The 19,375-nt window shown below is 29.3% G+C and overlaps 3 protein-coding genes and 1 non-coding gene across 4 annotated transcripts; 2 read left to right on the top strand and 2 right to left on the bottom strand.

Moving 5' to 3' along the window:
- Window positions 1-837: 837 nt before the first annotated feature.
- Trnal-uag lies at window positions 838-917 on the bottom strand. The gene has a single exon. It is a non-coding gene; the product is annotated as a tRNA-Leu (tRNA).
- A 5,229-nt stretch (window positions 918-6,146) lies between these two features.
- Window positions 6,147-9,352, top strand: LOC111675287 (putative leucine-rich repeat-containing protein DDB_G0290503). The gene is made up of 2 exons (XM_046945272.1): window positions 6,147-8,324; window positions 8,415-9,352. Exons 1-2 carry the CDS (start codon window positions 6,477-6,479, stop codon window positions 9,051-9,053), a joined length of 2,487 nt encoding a protein of 828 aa, XP_046801228.1. The 5' UTR covers window positions 6,147-6,476; the 3' UTR covers window positions 9,054-9,352.
- A 1,242-nt stretch (window positions 9,353-10,594) lies between these two features.
- LOC111675280 (uncharacterized protein YJR142W) lies at window positions 10,595-16,754 on the bottom strand. Its single transcript, XM_023436018.2, has 5 exons — window positions 16,397-16,754; window positions 12,820-12,953; window positions 12,625-12,747; window positions 12,018-12,555; window positions 10,595-11,954 (listed from the first exon to the last, which is right to left on the bottom strand). Exons 1-5 carry the CDS (start codon window positions 16,473-16,475, stop codon window positions 11,758-11,760), a joined length of 1,071 nt encoding a protein of 356 aa, XP_023291786.2. The 5' UTR covers window positions 16,476-16,754; the 3' UTR covers window positions 10,595-11,757.
- Window positions 16,755-16,953: 199 nt separating this feature from the next.
- Window positions 16,954-19,322, top strand: LOC111675286 (mitochondrial import inner membrane translocase subunit Tim23). Its single transcript, XM_023436024.2, has 4 exons — window positions 16,954-17,155; window positions 17,306-17,594; window positions 18,505-18,674; window positions 18,744-19,322. The coding sequence occupies exons 1-4, from the start codon at window positions 17,104-17,106 to the stop codon at window positions 18,866-18,868; spliced, it is 636 nt and encodes a 211-aa protein (XP_023291792.1). The 5' UTR covers window positions 16,954-17,103; the 3' UTR covers window positions 18,869-19,322.
- Window positions 19,323-19,375: the final 53 nt, after the last annotated feature.

Genomic DNA, 19,375 nt, shown 5'->3' on the forward strand with positions numbered 1-19,375 from the left:
TTCTAAATAGAATCTCAGCTGTCAAACACTAATATAATAGTGATGATACTATCGGGTGAAAAAGTTCCCTGTCACCATATTGTGGATTTTTTTAAATTTGTATTTTAAAATTTGACATACTGAGTCAGAGTGGCGTGAATCTTTTATTAAGATCATTTCTAAAAAAAGAGAATTAAATGTTTTGAAAATTATGTGGACATTCAACGTACATAACTGGTCCTTATGAGTTACATTTTTTAAAATCTACAATATATTAGTGTCGAGATATTGAACTTTTTAAACAATCTACGAAATATTTTATAATTAAATGTTTACGAATTTTTGCGTTAAGTTAATTATTTAATAATTTTGTCACAAGCACATTTGATTATTATTTTTTAAGATCAATTAGCGACACTTAGCATAAGATGTTTTACGAATTTTTGCATAAATTTATTTTTTTTCTTCAAAAAAGAAAAATAATAATAATTCATTATTTTACATTTTCAACGTGAAATTAACAATAGTTTAAAATTATTATTTCTATAAGTTTTTATCGATTTATTTAGAAGTTATAATTCCACTTTCGATCTGAATAGAATTCTGTGACAGGCCTAAAATGTGTACATTTTGCGTGCCATCACTGTGACAACCACCTTTCTTTGGATAAAACAGTATATTTCACTAATAAGGGAGAGTAAAATTAGTGCAGATAATGCAGTGTAAAGAATGAAAAAATTGTAAAACGAATCTCAAATTTTTATTTTTAGAAGCAAAACATAGCGATTGAAAGTTCCAGAATATATTGTTTATATTTTTAATAAAATTTGTTAAAATTAAAAAAGTAGAAAAAAGTTCTGACAGCGGTGGGATTCGAACCCACGCCCTTTCGGACTGGTGCCTAAAACCAGCGCCTTAGACCGCTCGGCCACGCTGCCTTGTGCCTGTATGATGTCAATTGACTTATAAAAATCTAAGCTCAATTTTAAAACAAAATTCTAAACATTCTTTTTGTTTATATACCCTACACCACTTTAGTGTAAACTATAGGTCGAAATTTTGGAGATAATTCAATAAAAGTTGGCACATGATATTTTATGGTACTGTAGATGAAGCCTATTGAAAATGGTTAACATCAGTTCATTATTTCACCTAGCCCCCATACAACTGAACCCCCGAATAGAACTTGTAAACCTTGTAATCAAACTACAGGTCGCAATTTTGGAGATAATTCAATGAAATTTGGCACATGATCTTTTATGGTACTGTAGAGGAAGCCTATTGAAAATGGTTAACATCGGTCCATTATTTCACCTAGGCCCCATAGAACTGAAACCGCCAAATAGGGATTTTAAGTTCATAATTATGTTTAATATACCCTGATGAATTTTATAATTATAGGGCCTCATTTGACCCTAGCCCCTCTAAAAAGCCCCCATTAAAATTTTACTTAAATATCCACAGTTTTATTAAACAGTAAATGGCTTTAGTATATCTAAGGCAAGGTACAATTCAACTTAAATGCTTTATTATGAAAACTAAATCACATTTTATTCGTATACAGGGTATTATATGGCCTCGCCCGACTATAACTTCTTACTTGTTTAATTTAGATAATTTTTTATGCCCTACACCACTTTAGTTGGGATGGTGCTGATGTTTGTAACATAGAAAAATATTCGTCCTATATCTACCTTAAAGTAATACAATCGGTATAGAATCGTTTTCTAAGTCGATTAAGCTATGTAAAAAATATTTCAACAAAAGTCGGCAAAACTTAGTTGTATAGAACTTTAAAGGAAACTACCCTTACAAGCTCCCTTCAGAAAATGACTTAAAGGTCAAAATTCACTAATAACACTTTTAGATTCAACATAAATAACTTTGAAGTAGTATTTACTCCTATTCGCCTATGAGCACTATTGTTGAAAATCACAATTTTGTCAACAATAAGAAAAAATATTCTGGAATAAAATAAAATAAAATAACATTTAATCTGTTTTGCTTTATTTTTAAAAATAATCCACATTTTTAATATACCGACATGTGTAGGATACCATATGGTCGACCATGCCCGACTATATTTTCAAACATGTTTATTTCTTATTGCGTTTAAGTACTTCGGAAATTTAAATATCATTAAGGGGCTCGTCCGAAGCTCTTAATAAGGAAAATTTTAAAAGATTATTTTTCACAAGAGAAAGGGGCTAACTTGTGTGGCTGGGGTCTACAACAGTAGTTAGTTTCCAAGAGTAATTGCTATACTCTATTTAATCTTAACTTTATTTCATGTTTAAATCTGTAAAATCATGAAAATTACAGCATTAATATTTTGATTAAGGTATTGTACGAAGAAATACATTTTTCATATACATACATGTTTAAAAGGCCAATTAAAATAATTCTGAATTATTAAACACATATTTCAAAAACTTGGACTACTCAATAGCTTTATCTAGTGAACACGATATATAAATTCAAGTCAGAGGTATTACTGTTCTAATTTTGTCATAATGTAATCATAGAAAGAATTGGCAGGATGATGCTAATTCTTTACAAGCTGAGAGAATTAGTATTCAAATTTAAATGTTGATAATTATTTATTAAGGAGGTAAAATAATCGTAACTTCCTTTAATACATCTGCATTTAAAGTTTGCTATTATGACATTTATCTTTTTTTGCCACCGGGCCCCGTTTCTACTGATTGTTAAGGTTTAATTGATTATGTACTCCAATTTCTATTGAAGGTTTTTTTTTACACTTTCAATACATACACATGTACATATGTATCTAACTGCATTTATACATATACAGTAATTTGTAACCTTAAGTCAAATATAAAGATTTTAAAACTAGAAAAGATTTTATAAAAACAAAGTTACGCTCGACAATTATACGTTACAAAAGGATAAAGGAAAACACGTCAAGGTGTGCAAAAAGGTACCAAATATTTTCTAAAGAAAAAAAAAACAAAAAATACACACACATTATTCTTACAACTATCGCTACCATACAAATCATAGAGAAATTATTGCTCAGCTGTTCAAAAAGTAAAACGCAATTGTCTTCTTATAAAAAAATACATACAGGATAATAAAGGAAAAACAATACCTTACTAAGGACAGACGACGACGTAATACTTTATTATCTTAAGATAGTTAAATAACAAAAAAAAAAAGTAAGAAAAACCTCCCTTTGAGATTGTGATTTAATCACAGTAGTATGGACGACAAACTTACATGAGACACAATGACTAGAATGGTTGAATATTTTGTTTTTGGTTACATAGCAGAGAGTACATATGGATGGTTTAAGAATACCTTAGATTACCTTTTGCGGGTAAATAAATACTTGAAATGAAACAGGGTTGGAAAACTTAATAGTTGTATGGTATTTCAAATCTTAATCATAAGTAAAAATTCTAAAATCGTTATAATTTTTACTTATATTTTATAAAAAACTAAGCATATTTCAATTATAGCATTTTCCATCCCAGTTATGAAAACAATTTTTTTAAAGCGCATGTGTAACCCCAGCCCCTATATATGTATGTTCGTTTGTATATGACATTTGGTCGTAAAATTGTACGTACATGTTTGTACAAAAATAATAACAAAAATTGCGCATTTTATATGTTTGATTGAGAAATAAAATGCGGGTAAAGATCCGGTTGATACATTTTGTATGCCATTAACCTTTTAGACAATTTACATAGGTAGGGGTTTTTAACAAACACATACACAGTAAAGGTGTATAAAAGAAATGTTTTTCTATAACTAAAGAAATAATTCATCACCATCAAATGGATATGTTAAAAAAACCCAAGTCGAAAGTCCTTCCAACTATACATAATATTAAGAAATTTTTCTATAGGACCTACATCGGAACAATACATTTAGTTTTTAGTTTTTATAATTTTTACATCATAAAGTTTCGTGCAAAGATACATAAGTGGGCATTAAAATGATAAATACCTCAGTTGAATGTATACAAAATTGAAAGCTTGAACTTGCCTATTTATAGTTCTGACTTTTGAATTTCTGCCTTCTTATTCATAGTATCCGAATTCCATTGTCCCTCAGTATATACTTTATCTAAAACTAGTTGAACAACTGAGCAAAAATATTGTAATGACTTGCGCTTGTTTTCATCGAAAACGGACGAACATGTAGTTGGATAGATAGTTACATAAATAGATAGATAGATAGATAGATAGATAGATAGATAGATAGATAGATAGATAGATAGATAGATAGATAGATAGATAGATAGATAGATAGATAATAATAAATAAATAAATAAATAAATAAATAAATAAATAAATAAATAAATAAATAAATAAATAAATATAAATAAATAAATAAATAGATAGATAGATAGGTAGATAGATAGATAGATAGATAGATAGATAGATAGATAGATAGATAGATAGATAGATAGATAGATAGATAGATAGATAGATACATAGATACATAGATACATAGATAGATAGATAGATAGATAGATAGATAGATAGATAGATAGATAGATAGATAGATAGAAAGATAGATAGATAGATAGATAGATAGATAGATAGATAGAAAGATAGATAGATAGATAGATAGATAGATAGATAGATAGATAGATAGATAGATAGATAGATAGATAGATAGATAGATAGATAGATAGATAGATAGATAGACATATAGTTAGATAGATAGAAAGATAGATATATAGATAGATAGATAGATAGATAGATAGATAGATAGATAGATAGATGGATGGATAGATAGATAGATAGATAGGTAGATAGATAGATAGATAGATAGATAGATAGATAGATAGATAGATAGATAGATAGATAGATAGATAGATAGATAGATAGATAGATAGAAAGATAGATAGAAAGAAAAATAGATCTTTCAAGTAAAATGTTAACATATCCTACTGTAAACCGAAAGTGCAAATTTTAGTTTGTATATTCCCGTTAGAAATGCGATTATTATCGAATTTACTTCGTTTAGTGTCCATTACTTGTGTAAGTTAATGTTCTATTAAGTCTCAATACAGATTTATTTTGCTATATCTGTTAACTTAAATCAATTCTTTGGAACGTGAGCATTGGATTCTATAGATTATCTATGTATATTTGGTAAGTAATTGTTGACATTGGAGAAAGTTTGGATCAAAATGGGAATAAGTTTCTTTATAGAAAAATCAGTGAATATTTTTTTGCTTTTGATTTCTATATAATCATTTTATATCTTATTGTTTAAACAATGGACCCTTGTTTATGAATATTTTCTTAAATTTGCTATATTAATAGGATTTTCTAAACCCTAAAGTTGTTAGTTAATATCAAATTCCGATATTTTATAAAAAACTACAAATCTTCAAAATACAGGATTTCTATTTCGATACAAAAATAGTATATTGAAATAAATATTAGAATTCCAAGCTAGTGATAGCTATTAATTAGCCTGTGCTGATATACATTCTTAAACACATCGCAATTAACCAATGTACATACATATATTAGAATTATTACGTACGTATTTCCCAAAAACATTAATTATTTCCCATACCCTTTGTATTTTCAAAAAAAATAAAACAAAAATCTTTTTACTTAACGGCTTCTCAATTTTACTCTTGTTTTTGTTTTTATTTAACTCTCTTTTAAATATATTTTTTCAAGATAAAAGAAGACGATGTCTTTTGTGTAAATGTACCAGGTGTGCATAGGATTTACGGTTCATGTACGCGTTCCTCACGACGAACACAAGCACGTTCCATACAAAGTAAAATTTAAGCGCAATTTCAAATCTACCAAGTCTTCCCCTATACATTTATTAATAAATGTCTATACATGCAATTACTCGTTCATATTTACTTTAAGACATACATACAACAACAATAATTCTTCTACTTCGCTCTTTCTTTTTGTTTTGTTAGTCTAAGAAAGGACTTGTTTTTCTCGACGTAATTCCCACTGTGACAAATCCACCACCATGATCACAACTACAGCTGCACATACACTACTACGTTTGTATTTCGTCGTACATTTATTGTTGTTGTAGCATTAGTGTTCCCATTAGCTAAGGGTGATTTTATAACGTATAGTATGGCGTAGCAAAAATGAGAGTTACCTTTAGTAAAAATATTCAATAGATCAGTTAGGTCTTGACAGTGAAACGAGTAGGAACTTTTCCGTTTAAAGAAAAAAGTATCCTTCCGATATTAAGTAGTTAGTTGTGAAAAATTGTTAAATTTGAAAAAAATTGTTTTGTTTTTGTATTTATTTATTAAATAATTGTTAACTTTTATTAAAAAGACTTTGTTAATTTATCCTCTGTTTGTTATCCTGAAAAGTGTTATAAACGTGAAAAGGAAAAATTATTAAAAATACGAAACCAAATACGAAAACGTAAAAAAAAACTTTGGCGCAAATACATTCGTATAACCATTACAAGAAAAAATTTCGATCATTATTAATTTAAATAACAGCAAAAACACAAATATGTCGTTCTCTAAAGCTAAACTCAAGCGTTTTAACGATATTGATGTAGCTGCATGTGGTTCACCTGCCCGTCATGTGGTCGGCAACGAAAATACTGGTACTCCAACTGCTACCGCTACTGCGTCATCATCTACTGCCCACCCGGAGCGTAAGGAACAAATTGAAAAATTCTTTAAAGATGCCGTGCGCTTTGCTTCCAGTTCGAAGGATGCCAAAGAGTTTGCTATTCCCAAAGAGGGTGGACTAAAAGAGGACAAGGACAAAAAGTCAAAAGGCTTAAGACTTTTCCGTACACCTTCATTGCCACATCGTTTGCGTTTTCGTCAGAATTCTGATGTAACTGCAGCTGCTCTTAGCAATAACAACAATGCGGGCTCCTCTACGGCCAGTTCTACACCATTGCCTTCGGCAACAACCACCCCCGTTAAAGAAATGCCTAAGTCTGCCAGCCGTTTGAAAGGCAAAGAAGCGTTACATCAAGAAATTCGTCATAAAAATGAGTTGATTGAAAACTACATTAGCCAAATTGATGTACTGAAGCGACATGTAGATCAACTCAAAGAAACTGAGAGTAAGTTGCGTGAAGAACATGCTTGTGTACAACTGAAAACTGAAGGTATGGTTCAAGAGCTTACTACCGAGAACAAGGCCGTAAAAGATTTGAATGATCAGTTAACTGTAGAAAATGCGAGACTTGTTGAATGCATTGCCCAATTAGAGTCCGAAATACGTACTCTTCAAGAGCAACACTCTGCAGAAGTTTCAAAATTGTCTGATATTAGCGAACAGCTGAGAGCCAACAATGAGGAATTGGAAATAGCCAGCAAGAAACACTTAGAAAAGCATGAATTAATGGAAGCCCAAATCTCTAAGCTTGATCAAGAGATTAAAGAGGCTCGAGAACGCTTGGCATCAGATGCTGAAAAAGCTCAACAAAACTTTGAACTCATTGAAAACTTAAAAAATATAAATGAATCGTTGATTGGTGATGTTGATAAGCTGAAGAAACAAATCGAGCAGGATGCTTTGTCGTACGCTCAAGAAACTAAAATCACACAAAATGAAATGGAGTGTCTGAAAAACGAGCGCAACACCTTAAAGAACGATTTGGCTAGTAAGTGCGACTTCATAAAAGCTTTGCAAGATGAACTCTTAGACAAGAATTGTGAGATTGATGCCCACTGCGATACCATACGTCAGTTGTGTCGCGAAAAAGCTCAATATGTTGAAAAAGAACGTCTAATGAACACTGCCGAGGAGAAGGTGCGCTTTGCCGAAGTTCAAGCTGAACAAAAGGTACAAAAACTTGAGTCAGATCTTGAAAATGCTCTAGAACGTGAGAAGGCTTACTGGCGCAACGAATTAGATAAACGCCAAAAAATGGCTGAGAATGAGATTATCAAGATTGAGTTGGAGAAACAAGATGTTATGATATTGCTTGAAAGTACCAATGATATGTTGCGCGAACGCGATGAGAAGATTCAAAAGTATGAAGAACAATTGCGTAACGGTATCGACTACTATATACAACTTACCGATAATCTACAGAAACAAGTCGTAGATCTGAAACAAGAAATGGCCAAAACTATTACCGAAAAGTACAATTATCAATTGACTTTGAACAACACCCGTTCTACCGTAAATATTCTCATGGAGCGTTTAAAGAAATCTGACGCTGACGTAGAACAATTGAAAGCTGAATTGGAGTCATTGCAGCTGGCTAAAGGTGCTTTGGAACAGAGTTATCTCACTTTGCAAGCCGAGTTGGAGTCTGTCAAGAAGCAGTTAACAGAATCGGAGACTGCTCTACAGGCGGTGCGAGCTTCATCGGAAACACTACAAAAAGAGGTATCCCTTAAAGAAAGCATGTTCAATGATATACTAACTTCCGAAGAAGAAACTTTGGCTAAATTCACTAAGATTGCTTCTTCATTCCAGGAGCGCATCGATGGGGATGCTGCCAATTACCTGGATATGTACAACGAGCTCAAGAACAAGGATGAGTCACGTGAGGTGTATATGCAAGACATGAAAAAGGCTCTGGACGAATTTGCCACCGTTTTGCAATTCGCTCAGCTAGAGCTTGACAACAAGGACACCACTTTGATCAAGGTACGTGAAGAATGCGAACAACTGAAGCTTGAAAACATTGCCCTCAAATCGAAGGTCGATGATGGCTCAGTTAAAGTAGCAACACCCGCCAAAAAGAACAGTACCGATATGGAGAAAATTGAGGGGTTATTAATCGATTCCGAATTAAGATCAGAATGTGATAAAATTGCCACTTGGTTCTTGAATTCCACCGAAAAGAGTGTACGCAACGAAAGTTCAAACGAAATCAGTGAACTGTTGAAACCCACAACACCGAATAGCAAAGCAACACGCACGTGCACCACACCTGTACGTTCTTCGAGTGGCAAAGCTGTGGTCAACAACGTGAATACGCCACGTACACCACGCACACCAAAGAACTCAACACATACTCCCCGCACCACACCCAAGAAAACCGTTCTGTTCCCGGGCAAGGAAAATATACCCAGTCCACAGAAACAGGTGCTAAAAGCGAGAAATGTTTAAGATGTAGACAAAGCGAGAGAGAACGAGAGACGACAATTATGTTTATTTATACTATAATAAATTTTTAGAATATTTAGAATTTACACGTAGTCGTACTTCCCTAAGAAACTAACATACAATTTATATATAAATACCTACAGATTAAACTCTTTTTTTTAGATAATAAAATTATTAAAAAATATATATACGATATATACTTCCTAAGCATTCCTTTATATATTCAAATTATACTTTATCTATAATTTTATAAGAGTTCATAATTTTGGTATCAAAATAAAACAAGCAAGCAAACAAACAAATATTAATTGTATTCTTCTTATTTAATGATCAAGGATATTCCCACAGTAGTATTTGAAAATCTTACCTAAAAGGATTTGCCATTGTTATGTCAGATTAGTGACAAAGGAAAAATAATAATATACAGTAGCAGAAATAAAATTGCTACAGAGGCGGCATTAAAAAAAATAGTAAATTTTTTTAACGATGTTTTGATTATTGAATTTGGAATTTTGTGGGAACAATGGGAAATAGTAAAACATTGCATTTCCGGTTTCAGTAAAAATAGATCTTTGTTATGTGTCTCAATTGTTTTTCATAAAAAATCTTTCACCATTTATTTAATCATCAGTTTTTACATTACTTATTCTTTTCATTCTTAAGATACTAAATAATTAGACTGACGAGGGTTCTTTTCACTTTTTTACTTAAGGTGACGAAATTTTTTTTGATGTAAAGTTATGTAGAGAAATAAAAAAAAACAACTTCTATTAAAAATTTAAGGGTAGTGGAGTTAAACTCATTCATTTTCATTTCTATATTGTAAGCAGTAGACCGTGAGAACTCAGTTTTTTTTTTTTAATTTTGTATTTTGCAGATGTTCAACAATTGTTAAGACGTATACATTTACTAATATATGTATGTACTATGTATGTTTCTTTTGGGGGTTGGCTTACTTATAGTGGAATTTTTGTTTTCTTCTATTTATTATTAGATTCTTTTCAAGAATATATGTTTACATAAACATTTTATTAGACAAAATACTGAGTACTTTGCTTTTCGACTTAGAAAATCTTTTGAGAAACTTTCTAGTTTTCGGTAAAATATCGATACTTTGGTCGATCTGAAACATTTAGGTTATGTATTTCCAAAGGCATTTGTTTTGCGGTTAGTACAAAGTAAGGATTTAATTCTTTAATACACTCTACAAAATCAATGAGAATAATGTACATTCATTGAAGTATTAGCTGTTATAAGAGCAACAATTATCAATAACAATTTTCCTCAAAGACATACGAAATCATACAGGTAAAATTTTAAAGAAAATGAAAACAAAATGCAACAGATGTTTCAATCATTATAGATAATTAGTAAATTGTGGGAAATGCGATTTTGCTGGTTAATTCATTTCATACATGATACATATATTACACATCAGATATATATATTAAATTAAAACCAAAATAACTAGAACATTCTTTGTTTCTCTGTTTTAATCTGAGAAAGAAAACAAAAAACTAATACACAAATTAAACACAATTTTGTTATAATTTTTATGAGTATATATTGACTATATTTTAATTGATATATTGTATTTGTAATGCAAATTTGCAAGACATTATCTCCTAATATTTAATTTTTCTTTTAATCAGTTTTATAATATTTTTTTTAATAAAAAACAACAAAAAATACATATATTAGCTGAACATAATTTGAGCACTTTGGTTTTATAATACATAAAACATACAACACACATAATTATTTATAAATATTGGATAGTACATATTAGTAAGTTAAATAGTTAGTCAGTAATATTAGGGGAAAATATCAATTTAATATGTGTAATTGTTTTTTTTAACTCTTATATTTTTATGTGTCTTGGAACATACAAAACAATTTTATATTGAAAAAAAAAACTTTAAAAAAATAAAATAAATTATCTTAGAAGAGAGAAAAAACGACATATTGATTTGCTATTACAAACACAATTGTTTGTGTGTCATCATATTTATATAATATAAAATTTAAATGTTTATAATTTTTATAAAATAATAACATAGTATAGGTGTATCTACATTATATATATATTTAATTTTATATATAAAAAATAATTAAATAAAAACATAAAATTATATACAATTAATTAGAATGCTAAAAAGTACTTCAATTTGGCGACACAAATTAACTGACTTTTAAATGAATGATTGGAAACAGGCACTACAAAAATAATTTCATTTCATTTAAATATTTCTTTAAGAATTTATGAAACTGTATATTAGCTTTTCATAGAATTAGAGATAAATATGTTTTTTTTTTCTTTTCCATTAAATAATATTGTAGAGTGTATGTATATAGTTTTTTTTTTAATATTATTAATGATAAATTGCAATATATGTTTGTATGTATTTTATAAAACTATACACAGCAACTGAAATACGTAATATTTAATTTGTGTTATTAAGAACTGGAGTGTTGTAAATTAGATTCTATTAGCTTTTGTTAAATAGAGGCTGTTGTTTGCTTATCTATCTTTATCTTCGTTACTTTATTTTATTAAATATTTGTTTTTATTTAAAAAAAAATTTTGTTTTAAAATTTCTTATGCAGTCTTTTGTATATTAAGAGAAATCTGCATTATGCTAAATTTAATCGTTGTTAATTTGTTAAGTTGAACAAAACTTTTGTTATTATTATTATTGTTATTAAATTAATTGGCCTCTGTTAGTGGTGGTTTGGTATGGCCGTTTTCTATTATTTTATTATTGATATTTTTTTCTGTTTGTTGTGGCTGCTGTTCTTGATTTTGCTGCAGTTGCCGCTTGCATTCTTCCAAGCGTTGTTTGTACGTATACAATGATTGCAGGGGTACATGTAATAATTCTATAATTTGGGTAAACCAAAATTCTGTAAGAAAATTTGCCAACAATTATTAGTTGTTTGAGAAAAAAGTTTAAGAGTTAAACTTACCATTTTCTGCCGTTATAAAACCATGTCTAATTAGAAAATCTATAACTACTGGACAACTGGTGGTCTTAAAATCTGGCGTAAATATACGTTCGATACACTCTTTGGCCGGTAACAATTCAAATGCTTGTACCTCGCCATCAGCATTGTGGGGCACAAAATCTAAAGGCAATTCTAAATCAAACACATATTCGGTGTTTGGAAATAGGCCCTGTTCGCTTTCGAAAAAGAATGAAACACAGCCAGCTGAAATGAGATTTTTAACAAGATCACCTGGTATGGAGGCTTCTTCGGCTGCCTCTTTAACGGCCGTTTCCTTAATGCCGTAGCCCACCGATAGACCACCACCGACCATATTATCCCATTTACCAGGCCAAGTCTCTTTGGTATTTGAACGTTGTTGTAACCAAATGCAAAGGCCTCGTGTTGGGTGTCTAACGTAACCATTAATATCGACACCATATTTTCGTACGCCAAACAAAGGCGTAGCAGAACGATCCATTTTTAATAAACTATTGTGCTCAGCTTTCACTTCATAATACTATAAAAAGATAAAAATAAATAAAATTTGTAATGTATTTTCAGTTATTACAGCCTTGTAAACACCTACCTCTTCTCTCCATCCTTGCAGTGCCGAAAACAAGCCTTTCGATCTTAATTCTCTTAATACCTTATCAAGTTTTTCGGTACGTTCTGAATAATCACGAAATGCTGGATTAAGCTCTACTATACCCTGAGAAATATTTAACAATTAAATTATTATTTTATGTATTTTTTAAAGTAATTCTATTTTAAACTTCAATACCTGTTTGGTGTATTCGCAATCACGTATACAAAATACTTCTGGGTATCTATTAAGTTGTTTAATCACATCAGATTTAATCAGGCCTACCTGTTGACCTTCGACTAGAAAAGGACGTATATCTCCCTTTTGAAATCCTAAAAATAAACAAGAAACATAAACAAGTTGTAAATAAAATTTCCATTCATTTAGATAGCAGATGTTTAAATATGTTTGAAAGTCCACAAAGTGAACAAATTGTTGTTTAATATAGAATTTATTTTTAAATGTTTATATGTAATATTTATTATTAATGTTTTGTTTATTGCAAAAAGTGTGTATGATTGCTAAAATAGCAAATAATGTTTAAGATAATGAAGAAAATAAAAAAAGACGTCTACAATTTGCGATCACAAACCAGAGATTCATTTACATAGAATACATATAATTTAAAACGTCACAACTACGTCAACAACGTCGAAAACACGTAAAGTTTAAGAAAACTTGGTCCTTATAAAACTCTTTTATTTTGCTATAATATTATTAACGCCTGTGCGTATATAGATTTTGCAAACTGTTTGTGTTTCATTTCATAAAAGAAACAAGTTTTTTGATAACATTAAATATTTACGATTTTTTTTTTTGTTTTCAAATATTAAACTTTGTTTTTATTTATTTATATTATTCTTGGGCTACATATGTACATATGTATATATGTTCGTATGTAGTTGTTGGTACTTTATAATAATGCCGAACGGTTATATTATAAATTTTACGTTTTATATTGCATCACTGTTATCAAAATGACTACGTAAAATTAAATACTATATACTATATACATACGTACACATCTACTTACAAATTTATATATGTAGATGTATACGAGACTTAAAAATTATAATAAAAGTGAGAAAATAAATTGATACTACCAATAGAAATATACATACATAAGTATGTATGTTTTGTAGTTTCAGAGACTACTAGCACCGAAAATTGTTTTATTGTACATTCAACTTAGATAAAAAACCTATTAGGGGAAGTATGCGAATACATTTTCATTCATTAAATTCAATTAAACTAAATTCTACATAAAGTTGAACGTAAACTGTAAATTGTTTAAATTACGCAGGCCAACAAATTGGTAACCTAAGATTGTGCTGAATGCACAACTAGCCTTATTACATAAAGTTTTCGAGATATAAAGCCCTTAAAGTCGTAGCAATGTTTGGCGTAAATTGACGGTAAGGTAAAGATAATCTTTAGAAGCTCTTTTTTGCCGCCTGTAGCGCTTTTAGCACACACACCCTCTGCCAAAGATCAATGTATCTTGTATGTAAGTTTTCTATATAAAAATATCAACAGAACACGATAAGAAAATAAATAAGATAAAAAAATATCGAACAACAACATCCACAGTCAGATGACGAGGAATGTTGTTTGACAACGAATCACAAAACAGTGTCTATTAATTTTGTCGTGTTTTATGTATATGGCGATGATTTTCTTCTGGTTTGTTTTTGTTTTTCGATTCTATGTGTTTTTTTTATTGTAGTACATTATATACTTATACCATTATAATCTCAAGGTCATTGAGGAATATTGTATTAAGACATATGTACATATATATGTATATAATTATCTGGTTTTCAAAAATTTACTCAATATCAAGAATTCTTCATGATTTTGAAAAAGGGTAAACTTATATTTATAATTTGATTGCTTACAAAGCTTTAATTTTAAAACAATTTAAAATATAAACTTTTTCGAATTGACGACTTTTTGCAATTTTTATTTTGGTTCTTGATCACAATGTATTCGCTAATTTCTTTCAATCGACGTAGTATAACCTTGGCGCTTTCTTAAACATTTTCCGTATTTTTTGTAATTTTTCGTGTAGTCTAATAATTTGCTGATTCATTTTGATTTATTGTTGTAATTATTAAAAAAAGACTGAACTATTTATGGGCGTTTTTTTTAAACAGTTTGCACTAAACGATAGTAAAATACATACAAGTCATTCATTTAATATTGGAGAAAATGTTCCTATCATAAAATCTGTTGCTACGGCTGATTCCCTCAAACGATTCCCTCGTCGATGTTGTAGTTTTTAATATAAATTAATAATTGGAAAATTTCTAATTGATAATTTACAAATAAAGCAGTAATATTAAGATTATAATGAGATACTTTAGTAATTTAATCAAAACAAAAACATTTTTGTTTACTACAAAATAAACTTTATTAATCTTTACTTTCTTTTTCAGGTATGTTGTGCCAGAGCTTTTTGTTTTTGTTAATGATTTGTTGTTGTAAAGGTAATTTTGAATTTGTACTTAAATAATTAATTTATTTCTAATCAAGTAATGTTATCTATAAATTTTCATGAATCACTTTATTGTTCGAAACGAATAAGTGAACTTGTTCGGCATTTTTGGTTTATATCTTTTGAAATTAGTTTTAAAAATATGGTTACTGGTTCTAACCGGTTAATAATGGTAGAAAATTAAAAACAAATCACATCAAAATGCTTGCTATTCTGTTATTTTTTATATAAAAGTTTGGAAAATTTCCAAAAATAAAATATATTGTAAAAATATGTAATATTATTAAATTGTTGAATTATAACTAGTTTAAAGTGTTTTGAAAAAATGTTGTTAATCAACTGATAAAATTATGAACTTATTTTAGAGATAAGAAAAGTAACTAGTGTGCAATTGATATTTACAGTGGACATTGATCACTTACTACAAAGACGACGTATAGGCTATTAAAAGTTTAAATATAAAAATAAAACTGAAATGTCTAACAGGCGTCTGAAAAAATATATTTAACGGTTGAGTAAAATTGTAAAAGATTACAATACTTATAAATTAATACAAAAGTTCTATTAAATCGAAATTAGAATAAAAAAACGTTTGCTGTAAAAAGACAAAGACGACATTATTCGGAAAAAAATTTTATTTTATAAAAAAAATTACTTAAAGTAATTTGAAAATTTACTCATCCTAAGTTATACGTTCAAAAAGCGTCTTCTTTAAATTGTTACTTTATTAAACTACCTACTTATTTTATAGTTATTCCAATTGGGAAGGATAATATTCTTTAATACTAACAGTCACTGTTAGTAACCAGCGCTGTTAGTTTCTCAGACTACATTCACAATTGTATATGGTAGATAAACATAACTTTATAAAATCATGGTGGGAGGGAAGGGTGTACAAGTGTGTACCTACATACATATCTATAGCATTTTCTTCAATATACCTATATGCCGGCTGTACACCAGGACACCTAAACAAACGTTATTTGTTGTTAATTTTTAATGGAAATAACATTAAATAAATGAACATTTTTTAAACGCTAAATGACCTCTATCAAATTCTAATTTTTTTAGTATTCTACTTTTCTATTACGTTTTTTCCTTTAACAGGACCTTGCACATATAATACAAACATTTCGTTATAAGTTGCACACACCCATTTATAAGAATTTGACCAAAAATCAATAAAATGCAGTAATGGAATAAAATAGCCTGAAAATTCTGTTATAAACCAAACAAAGGCTAATAAAATTTGTTTATCATTAAACCACAATTACTTACCATTTAGATAGAAATTATTAAATTTATGTGCCATAAGCAGTAGTCGTGATAATTTTACATTTACATCGCCTCCCGACATTGGTAACGTTTTGATTTTTTCTTCAAAGGAAATGTATTGAGAAATGCTAGGAAAAGCGTTTGCTTTGTGCGTGTTTGTTTCTTCTATGTACTGATCTGGTGGAATCTGTTCTAGTCTATTATTTGTTGTTTATTTTTTGTTAAGAGTTTATCAAATATTGTTTAGCAGTTCTAAAAGAATTTTGTCACTAATATTTGCTTATATATATAATTCTTTTCTAATATTTTAATACACTCTATTATGCCAAACAACACCTCACCAAGTGAACAAAATAAGAAAACTGAGAATAATAAAGAATACGAGAAAACAATAAAAAAACAAATGTCAATTTAAGAATTGATAAAAATAAATAAAATCATTGAGTGGAGCTGCCACCAGAAAGTGAAATAGTACTGTTAAGCTTTAACAGTTTTCTGTTAAAAAGGCAACACTGTGTCGATTGACATTTGTTGGTGGAATTTTTGACATTTCTTTTTTTCTTTTTTGAGTGAAGTTGTGTGTGAAAAGTGTAGCGAAGAAATCTCACGTGTGTATTTGTTCGATTTTCCCCTAACAAATTCCATATTAAAGAATTATTAAATAAAAATTCGAAATTTTGTAAAAAGAACAACACCTCCTGCCCTCGACCATGAGTGATGATTATTTGAGTAAACCTTTATCTCTATCTGGCTCCACTGGATGTAAGTATAAGTGCTGATGTTGCTCAACATACGCATACGGGTATCAGGGGTAGTATTTAATCGAACTATACATTTCTCCCTTATGTGTTGTGTTACATCATGCTTCTATTAGAAATCCATGGGAAATTTTGAAACATTTTTAAATTTTAGATGATGATGCCAAACCCACTCGTTCTTCAAATAGTACAGCAGCTTCCAGTACATTTGGTGCACCCATATCACCATATTTGAACTATGACCCGCGTTTCTTGCAACAAGCTCAACCAGAATTTATTTTCCCCGAGGGTGCTACAAAACAAAGAGGTCGCTTTGAGTTATCATTTTCACAGATTGGCACCTCAGTAATGATAGGAGCAGGTATTGGTGGTGTAGCTGGTTTCTACAATGGTATGAGAACAACAAAAGCTTTACAACAAACCGGCAAATTATGGCGAACACAGTAAGTTTAGAACTGCAAATATTTTTAATATACCCAACCAAAATTGCTAAATATGTAATGTGTTCTTAAAATCTCAAAATTTAGTTCAAAACTATAATAATTTCTTCAACGTAAAATTAAAACAGTTAAGGAGACACTCAATATCTAGTGATAATGATTTGCAAAATTATTTATTTTTCTAACGATCTTAATCGTGCAAATGCAGTAATGTTAGTGTGTAATTAAAATAATAATATTTAAAGTAGATGGCTTATTTATATCTATTGCAAAATATATCACATAAATACTACTCAAAATTAACGTTTAAAATAAAGAAATATTCAGATTTTAAACAAATTAACAAATATTTTCCATGACAATTGGATCTTCTCTCCAGAACTGACAAAAAATGTCAACACAGCGACAGCTGTATCAAACAAAATGTTTTCCCTAGTAAAGAACTATCGGCTGCAGTCGAACTGTTATAACATCAATGTACTTTATAAAAAAAAAGTTAAGTATCCAAAACTATAAAAAAGCATTGATTATGCAATTGAACTAGATACACATATAATAAATCCTAACACAAGCCTCTCAGAATCAAAACATTTCTAGCTCTGTCATTGAAATACATTCAAACCTTGTTATATTAATACCTAGTATATCCTGATTCTAACTATACAAATCATAATAAGCAGAATATGACAAAGCTACAGAAAATCTATTGAATTTTTTACTGCGCAATTAAATCATTCCGATCTAATAATGTTGATTGGGTATTATTTTTAAAGATGAAGTCAAACTTGATGCATAACTCAGGGCATTTAATTTTTTTTTGGAAACTTTAATATATTAATTTCAGTTTTGGTCAAAAAATAACCCACTGAAAAGAATAATATATTTTGATACAATAATTATTTTTTTTATTTAGAATGGTAAATCACGTCATGAAACAAGGTTCCGGCACAGCTAATACTTTGGGTGTTTTAGCTGTAATGTATTCATCTTTTGGCGTCCTCTTACAGTTTGCCCGCGGCGAAGATGATGATATAAATACAGTCCTAGCTGGAACAGCTACTGGTTTCCTATACAAATCAACTGGTATGAAAAATGTTTATATAACAATATGAAAAATCTATTCTAATAACTATAATTCCATATAATTTACAGCTGGTTTAAGGAAATGTGCCCTTGGTGGTGCTGTTGGTTTAGGTGTTACCAGTCTTTATTGTCTATTTCAATTGGCGCGAACGAATGCAGCCTCAAATGGTAATTCCGGCATGAAATTTCTTTAAAAAAAGAACTTTCATCTTGCCATTTTCCTTCCCCCTGTTTTTTAAATATTATAAATATAATTTTGGTCCTTGTTTGGAGGACATTAAACGGTCTTTTTTATTTAGCAAATCTTAAGGAATATGTCATTTATTTCCTTTATTCTTTAAACAAAAATGCTATTCTTTACTGTAAAACTACCATGTAATAATATCATTTACATTTTCATTATAGTTTTTAGATTGTGATCTTGTTTTTTTTTAAATTCATTTTTTGTTAGCTTGAACAAAAAAGAAAACAATACAAAATTACACAAACATGTTAAGACATGCAATAGTAAAACACACGTAAAATTTCCAATGGTATTTCGATACTGTCAACGAAATCTCCATGTTAATTTTCTGTATATTTTATGTTGCGATTGATTATTTTATATAAGTTAGCTCTACAAAATATACATTTAAAATAAAAAGAAAACGAAATTCTAGTTTTAATTTTTTAAGCATAAAATCCTTAATGTAATCATAACA

Source organism: Lucilia cuprina, chromosome 2 (genome assembly GCF_022045245.1).
Source record: "Lucilia cuprina isolate Lc7/37 chromosome 2, ASM2204524v1, whole genome shotgun sequence".
Taxonomy (NCBI): Eukaryota; Metazoa; Arthropoda; class Insecta; order Diptera; family Calliphoridae; genus Lucilia; species Lucilia cuprina.

What these genes read in the sequence shown, in the direction of transcription:
- LOC111675286 (XM_023436024.2), top strand. Translation starts at nt 17,104, where the DNA reads ATGAGTGATGATTATTTGAGTAAACCTTTATCTCTATCTGGCTCCACT. An exon ending in GGCAAATTATGGCGAACACA is followed by an intron (nt 17,595 to 18,504) that starts GTAAGTTTAGAA and finishes TTTTTTATTTAG; the next exon opens with AATGGTAAATCACGTCATGA. An exon ending in TTTCCTATACAAATCAACTG is followed by an intron (nt 18,675 to 18,743) that starts GTATGAAAAATG and finishes TATAATTTACAG; the next exon opens with CTGGTTTAAGGAAATGTGCC.
- LOC111675280 (XM_023436018.2), bottom strand. Translation starts at nt 16,475, where the DNA reads ATGTCGGGAGGCGATGTAAATGTAAAATTATCACGACTACTGCTTATG. An exon ending in TAATAATTTCTATCTAAATG is followed by an intron (nt 12,954 to 16,396) that starts GTAAGTAATTGT and finishes GTTTATTTTTAG; the next exon opens with GATTTCAAAAGGGAGATATA. An exon ending in TGCAAGGATGGAGAGAAGAG is followed by an intron (nt 12,556 to 12,624) that starts GTAGGTGTTTAC and finishes ATCTTTTTATAG; the next exon opens with TATTATGAAGTGAAAGCTGA.
- LOC111675287 (XM_046945272.1), top strand. Translation starts at nt 6,477, where the DNA reads ATGTCGTTCTCTAAAGCTAAACTCAAGCGTTTTAACGATATTGATGTA. An exon ending in CGGAAACACTACAAAAAGAG is followed by an intron (nt 8,325 to 8,414) that starts GTATCCCTTAAA and finishes TCTTCATTCCAG; the next exon opens with GAGCGCATCGATGGGGATGC.